This window comes from Adiantum capillus-veneris, chromosome 19 (genome assembly GCF_014529385.1).
Source record: "Adiantum capillus-veneris isolate H3 chromosome 19, ASM1452938v2, whole genome shotgun sequence".
NCBI classification, from domain to species: Eukaryota; Viridiplantae; Streptophyta; class Polypodiopsida; order Polypodiales; family Pteridaceae; genus Adiantum; species Adiantum capillus-veneris.
Window position 1 is genome coordinate 61808057 of NC_140949.1, and position 13574 is coordinate 61821630.

General features: G+C 40.7%; 2 protein-coding genes across 4 annotated transcripts; both read left to right on the forward strand.

The window, feature by feature from the left end:
• Nucleotides 1-689: 689 nt before the first annotated feature.
• Nucleotides 690-3504, forward strand: LOC147434128 (thioredoxin H4-2-like). 3 transcript variants are annotated; one of them, XM_086490719.1, is made up of 5 exons: nt 750-844; nt 1418-1479; nt 1571-1694; nt 1899-2021; nt 3178-3504. In XM_086490719.1, the coding sequence occupies exons 2-5, from the start codon at nt 1457-1459 to the stop codon at nt 3325-3327; spliced, it is 420 nt and encodes a 139-aa protein (XP_086346845.1). In that variant the 5' UTR covers nt 750-844; nt 1418-1456; the 3' UTR covers nt 3328-3504. The 3 variants fall into 3 exon arrangements, with proteins under 3 accessions (XP_086346847.1, XP_086346845.1, XP_086346846.1); XM_086490720.1 differs by lacking the exon at nt 750-844 and adding an exon at nt 1152-1225; XM_086490721.1 differs by lacking the exon at nt 1418-1479 and having other exon boundaries at nt 690-844.
• A 140-nt stretch (nt 3505-3644) lies between these two features.
• Nucleotides 3645-7364, forward strand: LOC147434129 (uncharacterized). The gene has a single exon (XM_086490718.1). The coding sequence runs from the start codon at nt 5968-5970 to the stop codon at nt 6466-6468; it is 501 nt and encodes a 166-aa protein (XP_086346844.1). The 5' UTR covers nt 3645-5967; the 3' UTR covers nt 6469-7364.
• The last annotated feature ends 6210 nt before the right edge of the window (nt 7365-13574 follow it).

Consider the following 13574-nt stretch of genomic DNA (forward strand, 5'->3'; position numbering starts at 1 on the left):
TCTTACAGGATAAGGTGACCATCCTTGACCCTATGTTGAGGTTGCCATGTTGGTGGAAACCTTAAAATACTATCCTAGCCTCTAACACTACTCTTGGTTTGCAATTAACGACAACCATGTGATTAGCACACCCAAACGATGAGTGTTATCAAGGTCTTTGTTAGATAGATGGAGGCTTCATTAAGTTGCACTAGTACGGCCGGCAGCCTTCGACGGCCTCTCGCTCTCCCTTTCTCTCTCCCTCTTTATCTCCCCCTCTTGGTTTGCAATTAACGACAACCATGTGATTAGCACATCCAAACGATGAGTGTTATCAAGGGCTCCGTTAGACAAATGGAGGCTTCATTAGGGTGCACTAGTACGGCCGGCCGACTTCGGCGGTCTCTCTCTCTCTCTCTCTTTTTCTCTCCCTCTTTATCGTGCGCAGAGGAGGCTGGAGCTTCTCTCATTTTTGGACTTTAGCCTTCATCTCACAGTTTTCGACACATGTAAAGGGCACTCTCTATGCCGTTATAGAATACATATAGATTTGTGTTGCGCATGAAACCGTGATTGTGGCCAATGGTGGGAATCACTCACGTATTTTTTTGACCCCAAAAGCAACTTTGAGTGGGGTGTGAATATGTGAACCGAGCCTTACATGAATTCAAATATGACAGACATAGAAATTTCTGATTGGTCGGAAAGAAGGAATTTTGGATATATATGCTTGACTTGGCAATTATACAGTACGCTCGATGCTATATATGTGCGAGACGCCCAAACGTAGCTTCATCGCTACGGTCTGAAGAAGCGGATTAGCTCCAAGAAAGCCATCGCCAAGTAGTTTCTACACGCCAAAAAGGTCCGAATTTTCTTCGCTCCACAGCTTGAGTCCTTTTCTCGCCTTTACATTCTAAGATTGCTCTGCAAATTTTCCATTCTGTTGGTTGGGCTTTTGTGATCCTTCGTTCTAGGTCCATTTTCTGTTGTTTGGGTCTTCTGCTTGCGTTAAAGCTTGTGGGTTCTTGTGCTTTGTTGAGGTTGTCCATTGTGCCCATGACTTAAGTTCTCTGTTGCTTAAATCCTTCCAGTTGGTCGGAAAAATTTGTCTTTTTTGTGATAACCATGCGCCGGAAGTGCGTAAATCAAAGAGTATAACTTCATTGTTTGCGTAGGTGTCTGTGAGAAGTGAGTTTCTTCTCTTCACCACTGGATTTGACTCATCTCTGGCAAAAGCCTTCAAGTATAGTGGCAATCATTCTCTGTTTTTCATCAGTACATTTTGTATTTTGTGAGCCATGTAATCATCAGTGCACTGCCGCCTTTTGTTGATCGTACCATGGATTTGCTGTTTTTCTCTTCAATGTGGTATACTCGTTATGATTGTGTCAGCAATCAAAGCCATGGATTGTTTTATACACATGCCTTTCTACAGGTCTTTGCCGATCTAGCTTGACTGCGGATTTTCCTTAAAATGGGCTCGATTGTATCCACTATGTATGCTTGTTACATTCTAATGACCACTCTTGCAACATTCTATTGACTAGGCAAGGATTCTGGCCAGATGTTTAACCGGATTTTTGTGCAGTTCTCGCTCACCTGACATGGCGGCTTCGCATGGAAGTGCGGCTTCGCATGGAAGTGTGCATGTTATTCTGAATCGCAGTGAGTGGGATTCAAAAGTTTTCGAGGCAACCACCAGTGGTAAAGTGGTATGTACCAAACTTTACACATGAGAAAGAAGAAGAAGATGCTGTAGGAATTATCCCAAGAGACCTAAAAGATCTATTTGACTAGTCTTGAATTCAAGACCTGTTATTTAAGAGGGAATTGGGATAATCAATCTACCATGCTTGCTTTTTTGGGTATATTGGCTTTGTTTTGTGATGTCTTATAAACTTTTTATCTTTGTACAGGTAGTGGTTGATTTCACTGCTACTTGGTGTGGACCATGCAAGTTCATTGCTCCCTTTTTTGCCGAGTTATCTGAGAAGTACCCGAACTTGGTTTTTCTCAAAGTGGATGTTGATGACCATAATGTAAGTAATATTTTCTGTTGAGATATGCATTGCATTCTGCATGTTTAAGCTGGACCAGGTTCACTTTCAAACATATGCTTTCGTATGTCAGTGATAGTTTTATGAAACCAGTCAAAATTTTAATTAGCCTTGCAAGCTCATTATTATTTGAGGCTAAGGTCCAGAATGCAATATGCTGTAGTGCACATGCTTCTTTTAACTGTTTTAAAAGCTCAAAATGTGTTTATGTGAATGTCTACAGGCTATTTTGGTATGTTAGTTTCATTCATTATGCATACATGTGTGTGCGTGCTAGTCATTCGGACGTGTACGCGGTGGGGTAAATGGAGGTTGATATGAGTGTCATAGTAACAGGGAATGGCCATTTTTTAATTTGCTGTACCCATCCCTTGTTTCCGTTCTGGTTCTCATTCTAGGGAATGGCAATCCATGCCATCCCCTGTTGCCATTTCCTGTTCCTTGTTATGATGAGTGTCCATTATGTGGCCTAGGGGGCTCTATGTCATTTATCTTGTGTTTTCCATCTGGCGTTATTGAGCTTGCCATAACCCCCCCCCCCCCCCCCCCCCCCCCCCCCCCCCTCTCTCTCTCCCTCTCTCGCTCGCTACACACTTGGACACTTTATTGCATGTATGCTTTTTGTACAGTATATCTTTATCATAGTCATGATCTTGAGTATGTGATACCAATTATGTTTCTTAACTTAAGATAAGTTTATGCTGAATGATAACGAAATTGTTTTTTGTTTGGGTGGCTTTTTGTTTTTCCTTTTGTAAAGTTTTAAGGCCCAAGTAGAGGACTCAACTTTTGCCATTGATTAGACTAGGGCTGCAGATTGCCTTGGGGAAGCTTTTGGAGTTATCAAAGTACTCATTTCTAAATTTTCTGGTGTAATTTATTGGAGCAGAGATTTTAGAGGTCACTAGTATAATAGAGCTTTGTGTTCTGCGTGTGTTTTACTTTTGCTCACTCTTTTGTGTCTGTGTGTGTGTGTAGATATAGATATATATATATACATACCCTTACATACATATACATATATATATATATATATATATATATATATATGTATGTATGTATACATATGTGTGTGTGTGTGTGTAGAGAGAGAGAGAGAGAGAGAGAGAGTCACCCCTTCATACTTTCTTTTCTCCAGGACATCAGTCAAGAGTACGAGATCCGTGCAATGCCTACCTTCTTATTTATTGTAGACTCAAAGACAACCGAAAAGATTGTAGGTGCAAACAAGGTGGAGCTTGAGAAGAAGGTTAAGTTCTATTCCGAGAAGTGCGCCGCAACAGCATAACTTATTTATGGACACCATGATTTGCTGCTGAATTGGATTCTACCATGGTGTCGACCTGAATTTAAGATGCTAATGTTTTTTTTGTCACATGTTTACTTGTGATAGAACTGCAATTGGACATCGGAAAAAAAGTCTTAAAAGAGGTTTTAATATATGAAAGTACCTTGTTTGTAAGTACCTTGTTTGTATGTGTTCCTATGCTTATTGGAATGGGCACGTGTGCCCCCCCCCCCCCCCCCTCTCTCTCTCTCACACACACACACACACACATTCAAGATTGGTGTCGTTCATGCTGGAAGAGATGAGCATAAGAGTAAAAGTCTACTATTGTGTATAGTTGGTGGAGCAACATGGAGTGCACACAAGTGCACTGTTTTGGGAGTGACTAAGGCCTCTGTAAGACGCATCCGGATGCCTCTTCTGCCTTGCTTTTCGCTTGTCACACGGCGGTGGACAACCCTCTTGCTTTGTGAGTTTGAAGCCAGGTCGACGGTTGCACTGATGGGTTTGGTGTCCGAGGGGTCTGGGCTGCCCACCCTCGCCCATCTTGCGTAGGAGCCAATCAGCATGAAGACGAACAGGTTTTTGGTCAGGATTTCTTGGAAGTGTCGCCTCCACCTTCTGTTCAGAACGGTTGTCGATCACTCTGCACCACGCATGATATGACCACTTCTGCCATGTGACATGGGCCTAATGTTAAATCAATGTTTTAAGGCAAGTCAGTAGCCACCATATACTTTGTCCACCACTTTTATCATCTAGGCCTTTCATAAATTCTGTTACTTTTTTCAAAGCATCCGGCTATGAAATCATGGAGGCTTTGGTGGGTGTCTTGTGATGGAGGAGGGTTGCTAGAGGAGTCATTTCATTATATAATTGTCCACTTTTGGACAATTTTTGAATAAGAAATGTGCTAGCATGCACAGCTCTTTACCGACACGATCTTGTGAGCATGTACACATGTTTATCACATCAATAAGGAGGAGATATCGAGCCCCGTTGTGTCAAGGCTGAGCCAGGGCAGCGGGGTTAATTATGAACACTGTGTTTGTTCGCCCAAACATAGTGGCCAATGCTGAAAACATTTTGCTACAAAGTTGGAAAACCTTAAAAGAGACATCTTCTTGTTTATATAGGGGGTCTTGTATCTCTCAATTTGACGATTCTGCAGGGATTGTGTTGTGATGCACCGAAACATGCCAGTAGAGCCTAATAATGCTAGAAACATGCTTTAAGTGGAGAGAAGAAAAAAAAAAAAATCATCTTTCAAGAGAAAAAAAGTAATCGGTATAAGAAATTCTTTTTTCAATAAGTTTCCATCCTTATCAAGTCAACATAGCATCTCTAAAAGTAGTCTCTCTTTCAAATCAAGCAATTTAGAATTAACTTGGATTAGATGTCCGATTGACTCAATTGTTCTCAAAACATATCAAAGGTACAGAAAAACATTTTAAAGAATACATGGCATTTGCAACATGTTCTTTACCCTTTTCAAAGAATACATGGCATTTGCAACATGTTCTTTACCCTTTTCAGTGTAAGATGCTTACACTTCAAAGTAGAAGGAGAGGCTACCCACGTGGCTCGTATAAAAATAACGCAAACGTGCTGATGTTGCTAATTGTTCTTTTCATATAATCAAATGCAAAATATTATTCAGTGCTCTGACCACCTTAATGAAGCATTAGACATGAACATCTATCCATGAATATGGATGCACCACTTGATGTATGACCTTTCTATAAAAATTTCTCACATCTTCGCCAAATTGCTTTTCTTCACATTCAAATAGATTTATTGAAGGCCTTTCCACAGCCTGTAAATCCAACAAAAGAAAAGAAAATATCAAACCAATGTTTCACCTCATAAGAATCATTATGATTAAAGTTCGATGTTCAACACCCAATCACTTCGTTCTTTTGTAGTCTTAACATATCTTTGAGAATTAATCTTTTGGAATTCCCAAAAACTCAGTAGTAGTGTTTAAATCTACCTATCTATATTTTGAAATAATATGCTTGTTAAAACTTTGAATTTCTTCTCATACCATTCAATTCCTGTCTCTTGTCAAAAAATTTGTCAAGGTTGTAGATGGTTGATAGATTTTCTCTTTTGGTGCAAATGCTTGATGTTAATGTTGGGATGGGGCCGTAGCCCAATCCTTTGTGTGAAGTCCTAATTGTGGCTAGATGTATCCATGTGTGGCCATTGCCTATGAGTCATGTATGCAAAGCTCAAGTAACATCCTAAGCATTTTTTGAAGGCAAAGATCCACTCCTAGAAAGAGGGGTCAAAATTTCTATACTAGCATGCATTACATCAAAACTCCTATACTAGCATGCAATATGATTTGACGTTAGCTCTCGAGCAAGCTCCAGATCTTGTTCTCAGCTTAATAAGGAGCATGCTGTTAATGATGAATTAATAGTTCTACATTGTAAATGGCTTTTTTGTTGATCCCCCTTTTTTATCAATCAAATGGAATTATTTCCTAATTCTTTAAATCTTATCTTTAACTATTATGCAGTCTTCCATCCAATAATTCTACTATGACCTCTCCTTGCTTAGCTAAGCATTGGCCATGTTCTTGGCTAATATCCTTGAGCCACCTACCCTTTCAAAGACATCATACTTGTTCGTATGAAGATCTCTTGGCAATATTGGAAGCTGCCAAGGAATGATGGCAACAATCTCCGATTCAAAATATTGGACCACGGAAGGTGTGATCAATGTCACAAGAAGGTTCAAAAGGTTTCAAATTTTAAGGATTTTCCATATTTGACTCTTCAAACTTTGGTGGATATTGAGACACAAGTCCATAACCAATGGGATGAAAATATTGAGGTCCAAATGGACTTTTCTAGATCATCCAAATCTTCATGTGATTCATTGTTTGATTCTCAGGAGCAACGTCAGAATGATCCAAAGAATTCTCATGAGGAGCTGCTAATGGCGGAGATGAATGTCCCACACCTAGACGAAGACTGGTCACCTTTGTTATCTGTTATAATGGTTGGTCTTACCTTGGAGAAGAAATATGTTACCAATATGGAATTGGACTGGTTTCTAGTTCAATTTCAGCCCATCACACCTAACATCAACCCAGAATTCTACGTTCCAAAGAAAGGACGATGTTTCTAACGGCATTACCAGGATCACAATATTGGAATCCTACCTCTCTTATTGCATGATGGAGGATGCACGTTACGGATGAGGGGGAAAGGGTGCAAACACAACAGAGGAGACAATTGTGATCAGGGGCTACTCGAAGAGACTCAATTGTCTAAGGGTGGATGGTTGGATATGAGAACTTCAAGGGTCCAGTATGCGGACCAATATCAGGCTCATGTAAAACAATACCAAGTTTAGATGTATTCCAATAGCATATCAAAAGGGAGCAATGATGAAGGAGCAGTCAAGGTGTGTAAGAAAATTTATTTGGATGTTATTAGGACACATGAACCCAAGTTTCAAAAATCTCCACAGGACAATGACTGGGAAATTAGACATCAAAGCACTGATACAGAAATAATTCAGTTTCAAATTGGGGTAACCTGGATAATGATCTCGCCTAGTGTCACGATACAAATTCAGACTCTAGTGAGGCTATGAATCTATCATATATTAAACCAGTAGAACTGAGGGTATCAGAGTTCCACGAACCAGAATTAGTAGACTGTTTGGGTGTAATTCCAGTTTAGGGTCAGATTTTGAAGCCAAAAGTTGGGTTTGAAACACATAATCAAGACATAAATGACCAAATCAATAAGAGAATCTCACCAATAATGATTATAAGAACAACCACACAACATGGATGCCACGTCACATATGGTGCGCATAAACCAGAGGCAAGAAATGAGTGAGGCATTCATGGTGCGAATTCATATAACTTTCACAAGAAGATTTAGACATTTTCTCATGTAGGAAAATGGAGTCTTTTTCAATGTTTTTCATACAATGCATAACATCATGAGCTTCTGCTCGGGAGGCACCGCATACCTAGCTAGGTACGATTGGGGGCAGGGCACTGGGGCGGCGGTCCCTTGCCCCCAATCGTACCTAGCCAGGTATGTGGTGGCTCCCTCACAGAAGCTCATGATGTTGAGGTAAGTCACAATGTGAGAATTATTGTGGGAATGTGCCCAAAACTTCTTGTGAATTTGTGAAGAGTGTGCGACCCCAACACTTTACCCTCAATGACTCGCGCCACTTGCTCCTTGGCCTCATGTAGCATTTACGTGCCAGCACATGTACCTTCACCTTCCACACAACATCCTGAGCACGCAACATCATTGCCATCTCCGTCGGGTTCAGCTGCGTTCATGACACAGCCAGAAACACCTTGGTTTTCCTACCTTGATTCTCCATACACTTCTTCTCCTTCACAGGATTGCTTGCAAGACTCAAAGATGGGTAAAGGTAAACCACTAACTGAGAAGATGCAGGCAGTTATGGAGCAGACGATGGAGGAAGTTGAAACATTTTTCAACCAGGCTGAACAAGAATGTTTCGTACCTCATTAAAAAAAAGGAAATATAACATTAATTCCCACATTGTGACTTACCTCAACATCCTCCCATCGGGCCGGGGTCCCCTGCCCCCAATCGTACCTAGCTAGGTCTGCGGTGCCTCCCCAGGGACCCCAATCGTACCTAGCTCCCATCGGGCCGGGGTCCCCTGCCCCCAATCGTACCTAGCTAGGTCTGCGGTGCCTCCCTCGTAGAAGCTCATGATGTTATACATTGTATGAAAAACATTAAAAAAGACTCCGTTTTCCTACACACAGAAAATTTCTAAATCTTCTTGTGAATGAAGCCTTTTGAAACTTTGGAATCTAGAGGCCGTTTTGGAGGCTACCCGACTGAGTTTCGATGCTCAGATAATTCACAAGGTAATAGATACTTTTGATTTGAATAGCGGCATAGTTGAAATCAATTGTAGATTTGTACAAGCCACAACATCAACCCTATCTCATGTACTACAATTGCTATTTCCACCAAAGTTAAACAATGTACAAGTGATGAAGTTAGCAACTGTATACGAGCAAGCCAAGAAGAAATGGAACAAAGGTGGCCAAGGAGTTCCAATCGTCGCAGCACTGGAGTACAAACTAGCATATAGGTTTGTGGCAGACGCCATTAGTCTGTGAAGAACAATCCAACGTATGTATCTCAAAAATTATTCGGGATGCTACTAGTCAAAACAAAAAATCCTAGCACTCATATAAACTTAAGTGCATTTTTGCACAATAGTTTGGTACATTAGATTGCTAAGGTAAAGACTCAGAATTTGTTTAAAGCGTGATATGCCTAGCAATTTTTGTACTAGGCAACTTGCATCCCAACTCATGTGAATGAAAAAGAAGTCTGGAAGAAGGCCTTGGGAAACGAGTGTGGGACTGCTCAGACCAGTGAGCACGAAACAAGAGAGGGCCAAGAAACAAAACAAGACATGATTTAGCATTAGTAACAGCTGGATCAAAGAGAAGAACAACTCAGGCTAAAGTTGGTACCTCTAGAGCTGGTACATCCAATATATCTAAGCCAGTGGTGAAGAAGCTGAAGACAACAGATTTATTGACACAACTAAAGCTATGCCAACAAAGCCAACACTGCCTACTGATGCTGACCAAACAAACGACACTTCAACAAACAAGACAATTGAATTGCCTCATACTCCACGAGAAACTATTGTTGAAAAGGATAATCCTGTTGGTAAGGAAAAAGATAGCACCTCCGAGCACCTTTCAAACTCAGACGGTTGTAGTGCCCACATGCCAGTATAGCAATTGTGACTTGATAGACTGCAGCAGTTGCAAAGAAATCTTTGCAAGAAAATTTGATTCTTAAGAAATATGACAGATCGCTAATGCCTTATTACATTCCTATGTTGGTTTATGAAAATTCCATCTCTCCTCTTTCCTCTCTTGTGCCACACCGTGCCCACATGCATTTTGTGCACGACGACAGACTCTTTCAACTCAAAATCACATTTGAATGTGTGATAATATGAAAACTTCACATCCCAAAGCATCACTTGTACACACAAATGGAAGGTATATTCTCCCTCAAATAGCACCACAATGTGATATACATAGCCAAAGATGCAAACGGCATAATGCTCTGCAATGTAGGAATCCAAACTACCATGCTTCTGTACATTGACATTGTTGTATGTTGTCGTAAAAATTCAAAGCTCAAAATTTTAGAATTTTGATATATCCAACACATTTGGAACGTTCTGAAACCCTAGGATAAACTCCTAGATCATATCTATCCGACTCTGTGTAATGGAAATGGCCTATGAACTTTGAGAATAGCGAAATTAAGAGAATTAGAGTGAGCATTTTTGTGAGATTACTTTGAGAACATAGAGGGTGAACTTAATTGATGGTAGCAACATGAACATAGTACTTAATTAACTTGGCATGAACAATGCTTTTGCAAGAGAGAGAGTATTAGAGAATATGACAATAGTTGAGGACCGGATTTCCTTGGAGCGGGTCCCCCCTCCAAAAGGTGTTTGTATTATAGATTCTTCCATCAAGAGAGACTTGTTACAATAAAATTTTCGTGTTCCTTGTGACCTTGGTGATGCTATAAAGATTAAAAATGTAACATTTAATGGCCTAGTAACTTGTGTGTAGCGGAAAATAGCATGAACATAGTGAGCATTTCATTAGAATAATTCCTAATGACCATAACAAGACTGCTTGGGTGGAGAGAGCAACAAAAAGCATAACATCTAGTTAGATAGGCATGAAAAATACTTCAAAAGAGAGAGAAATTAAGCTATTGACGACATTTGAGGACCGGATCTACATGGAGCCGGTCCCCCCTTCAAAAGGCTTTGTATTATAGGTTTCCCCCATCAAGGGAGATATTTTACAATACAATTCTTTGTGTTCCTTCAATAACTAGCTAGTGCAATGAAGATGGAAGCTTCAAGTACTAAGCAAACACTTATAAAACACAAGATCAATTCCCTCACAATCTCAGATCCAAGACTTCACCTTCAAACATGGTGAGAGCTAGCGCAGTATGAGAGTAGATTGAGAGGAAGAAGGAGTAGACTTACGAGAAAGAAGTATATCTGCTCACATAATCACTCATAAAAGCTTAGCATAGCTTAGTAATTAGCATGGTAGAGGAGATGAGCATGCATTGAAGCTTGGCTCTTGGTTGAATTTGCATCACAAAGCCAAGAGTTGTTGGTGTAGGCCTCCCTTCTCACAAGCTTGGAGTAGATGATGAGCTTTCCATTAAAGCTTGAGAAGGAGAGAGAGAGAGAGAGAGAGAGAGAGAGAGAGAGAGAGAGAGAGAGAGAGAGTCTTCTTGCTTCACACATGAGCTAGTGTGAGTGTGTGTGGAATAATGCTTCTGAAAAATCAGCCCCCCCTCTCTCTCTTGGTCGACCCCTCTTGCTAAATCCTCATGCTGGCACCTCATTGGACCTCTCCAAGCTTAGCCAATGAAAATTGAGAAGCATAAGTGATAACCTTGTGACATGTATCCCACTTTCCCCTTTTGTGAGAGCTTTAGGTAATTAAATAATGCAATTAAACTCTCATTGGACCCCTTTGTCTTCTGGCCAATAGGAAGCAGACAAGCCATTGGGCTATTGAATGCTCATTGGACCCCTTGGGAGACTGTCTAATAGTCTTCTAGACAGCTTAATTCTTATTGGTTCTTTTATATTAAGTGTTTTTAAATGAATTAAACTAGATTTACTCTAGCCTAATGCTCATTGGTCCACCTCTATGGCCATCCAATAGGATTTGAGAGCACCTTGTGGGCAATTGGCCTAAGGAGCTAACATGTGTCCCCTATTCCCTTTGTGTAAAGGGAGCCTGTGAGTGTGTGTTTTTCTCTCTCATCCCCTACTTACAGGGCACGCCCCCTCCTATGTAGGAGTCTTGAACACTTTTTTGACACACTCACAAAGAATCCAATTTTACTAAGCTTGACCATTGGACACAACCTTTGAATTTTGGAACCTTAGCATTTTGGAAGTCTTAATGGGCGGAACCTTAGGGTCTTTAAAGCCCATTGTTGCGCATTGGTCTTTTGCAGATGGCCCCCCTTTTGGATCCCTATTTTACTTCTTTTGGATCCGTACTGTGGCTGGTCTGCCAGCTTAACCAATATTCTAGTTTTTTCTCCCCTGGCACTTCCCCATATTAAATGATCAGTTTAACATGAGAAAAGCATTTAGGAGAATTAGATATTAGCTATTATGACATTACCTCTCTCTTAAAATAATAGTCGTCCTCGACTATGGGGTAGATAAGATAAAGCCTATTCATTAGTCCTTTTTCTAGTGGGTAGAGGATCCCTATCTTACCCTACGACATCGTTCCAAAATGGATGACTAATCCATTTGAAACTTGAGAGCCTAAGTTGCCGCAAGCATGTCTGCACATTAGTCCTATCAATCTTCCATAGTAGAGTGACAAGCTCTACTTGGTGTTTGGGAGACGTCGTCTCCGCAAACTTGATTCTAAGCATGGATACTACTTCACATTTGTGCACAATAAAGATAAAGAGAGTCTTATAGGACAAAATCTTTGTTCATTTTAAACATTTGTACATTTGCTTACTCCAGGGAAGCATTTTAAGCATTCTTGTATGCTTTGTATCCATCTAGCATCTTCAAAATGATAATTCTTAAACTTAATAAGATACCGTCGGATAATCTTACCACCTCTTAATACCTTGTCTTCGTGTCGGAGAATGGACTCGGACTACAACACCTCTTCTTGGTCCTCGATCTCCGGTGGGTCTTCAATAGTTGGTTCTTGAGGTGGCTCTCCTTTGTAAGGCTTTAGTAGGCTAAGAGTCTTACCATATACCGAGTGACATTTTTTGAGCGAACCAAAATCCGAGCGAATGTTTTTACGATATGGACCCATGTTGTTCTATGTAGTGCGGTTTGAGCCCCATCCTCAATGTCAAGGATGCAGTAGAGTGGGGCATGCCACATAGGGACCATGTCTATTTTTCTTCTATATTCTCTCTCTCTCTCTCTCTCTCTTTATATATATATATATATATATATAATCTTTATAATATGATAGTATCTAACTCTTATAATTGAGAGAGATAGGTAATGAGGGCATTCAGTAGAGGAACAATGAGGGCTTCATAAGTGCCATGTGTTTAAAGCCTAATTGTTGAGCAATATTGAATTTTAAAATTCACAAAAGTGTATCGTTCCTTGGGATGGTATATATTCATCTCTAAGACTGGTAAAATTGTCAGAAGCCTATTTGTTGAGCCCTCTTCTCTCTCTCTCTCTCTCTCTCTCTCTCTCTCTCTCTCACATACACACACACACACACACAGAGTTGATAGTACTCTTGAATGAGAAGAGTGATTTGTCTTAGGCCCATGCCACGCTAGGACAGGGAAGTACATGCCATGCAGAGGTGGTAGCTAATCATTTGTAGATGAAATAAAAAAGTTAGCCTCTACCCCTTGTCAGAGGAATGGCCTCACATCCTCGGCTAAGTTGTCCAAGGCGTAGCGAACTATAGAAAGTGCATGCGGGAGTTCATTTTAGAGGAAACAACCCTAACAAACAACGTTTAAGCGAGATTTTTAACCACATGTGTTACTCCCATTTGCTGAGAAAAATGTGTAGCTTTTGTTTTTAAGTCCAATTTGACAACATTATTAACAACCATCAGCAAAATGAGGGTGGGGCGGGTTCCCTAGTGTGACTCTCTCTCTCTCTCTCTCTCTCTCTCTCTCTCTCTCTCTCTCTCTCTCTCTCTCTCTCTCTCTCTCTCTCTCTCTCTCTTCAATGTGTATAAAAATTGAAAAGAAATAAGTGAGACTCTCTCTCCCTCTTTTTGTAGTTTTTTTTCCCCTCAAAGAGTGTGCACCCGAGTGCGGGGGGGGGGGGGCTGGGTGCTGCATCGGAGGGAGAAATTTTTTTAACATGCTGAAGAACTTAAAAAAGAAAATTCAATTCCCATTTGCATTCCCTACAAAGAGAGAGAGAGAGAGAGAGAGAGAGAGAGAGAGAGAGAGAGAGAGAGAGTAAAAAAAAAGTATAGAGACTTTAGTATAATGTCGGTAAGATTTTGGGAATGCTTCTTTGAAGCGAATCTAGGAAGTTCCCTTGGCAATCAAGCAAGCAAAAGTGTGGATCTGGTGACAAGTGGTGGAAGAGAAGATGAACGATGCCTTATGAAGGGAGCAGGAATGGTGGCAGCAAACCCGAGCTCTACGAAGGTGCTAGAT

Excerpts from the sequence above, each read along its gene's own strand:
- LOC147434129 (XM_086490718.1), top strand. The coding sequence starts at position 5,968 with ATGAAGATCTCTTGGCAATATTGGAAGCTGCCAAGGAATGATGGCAAC.
- LOC147434128 (XM_086490719.1), top strand. The coding sequence starts at position 1,457 with ATGGGCTCGATTGTATCCACTAT. Across the intron at positions 1,480-1,570 it reads GGCTCGATTGTATCCACTAT|TTCTCGCTCACCTGACATGG; the intron begins GTATGCTTGTTA and ends ATTTTTGTGCAG. Across the intron at positions 1,695-1,898 it reads CAACCACCAGTGGTAAAGTG|GTAGTGGTTGATTTCACTGC; the intron begins GTATGTACCAAA and ends ATCTTTGTACAG.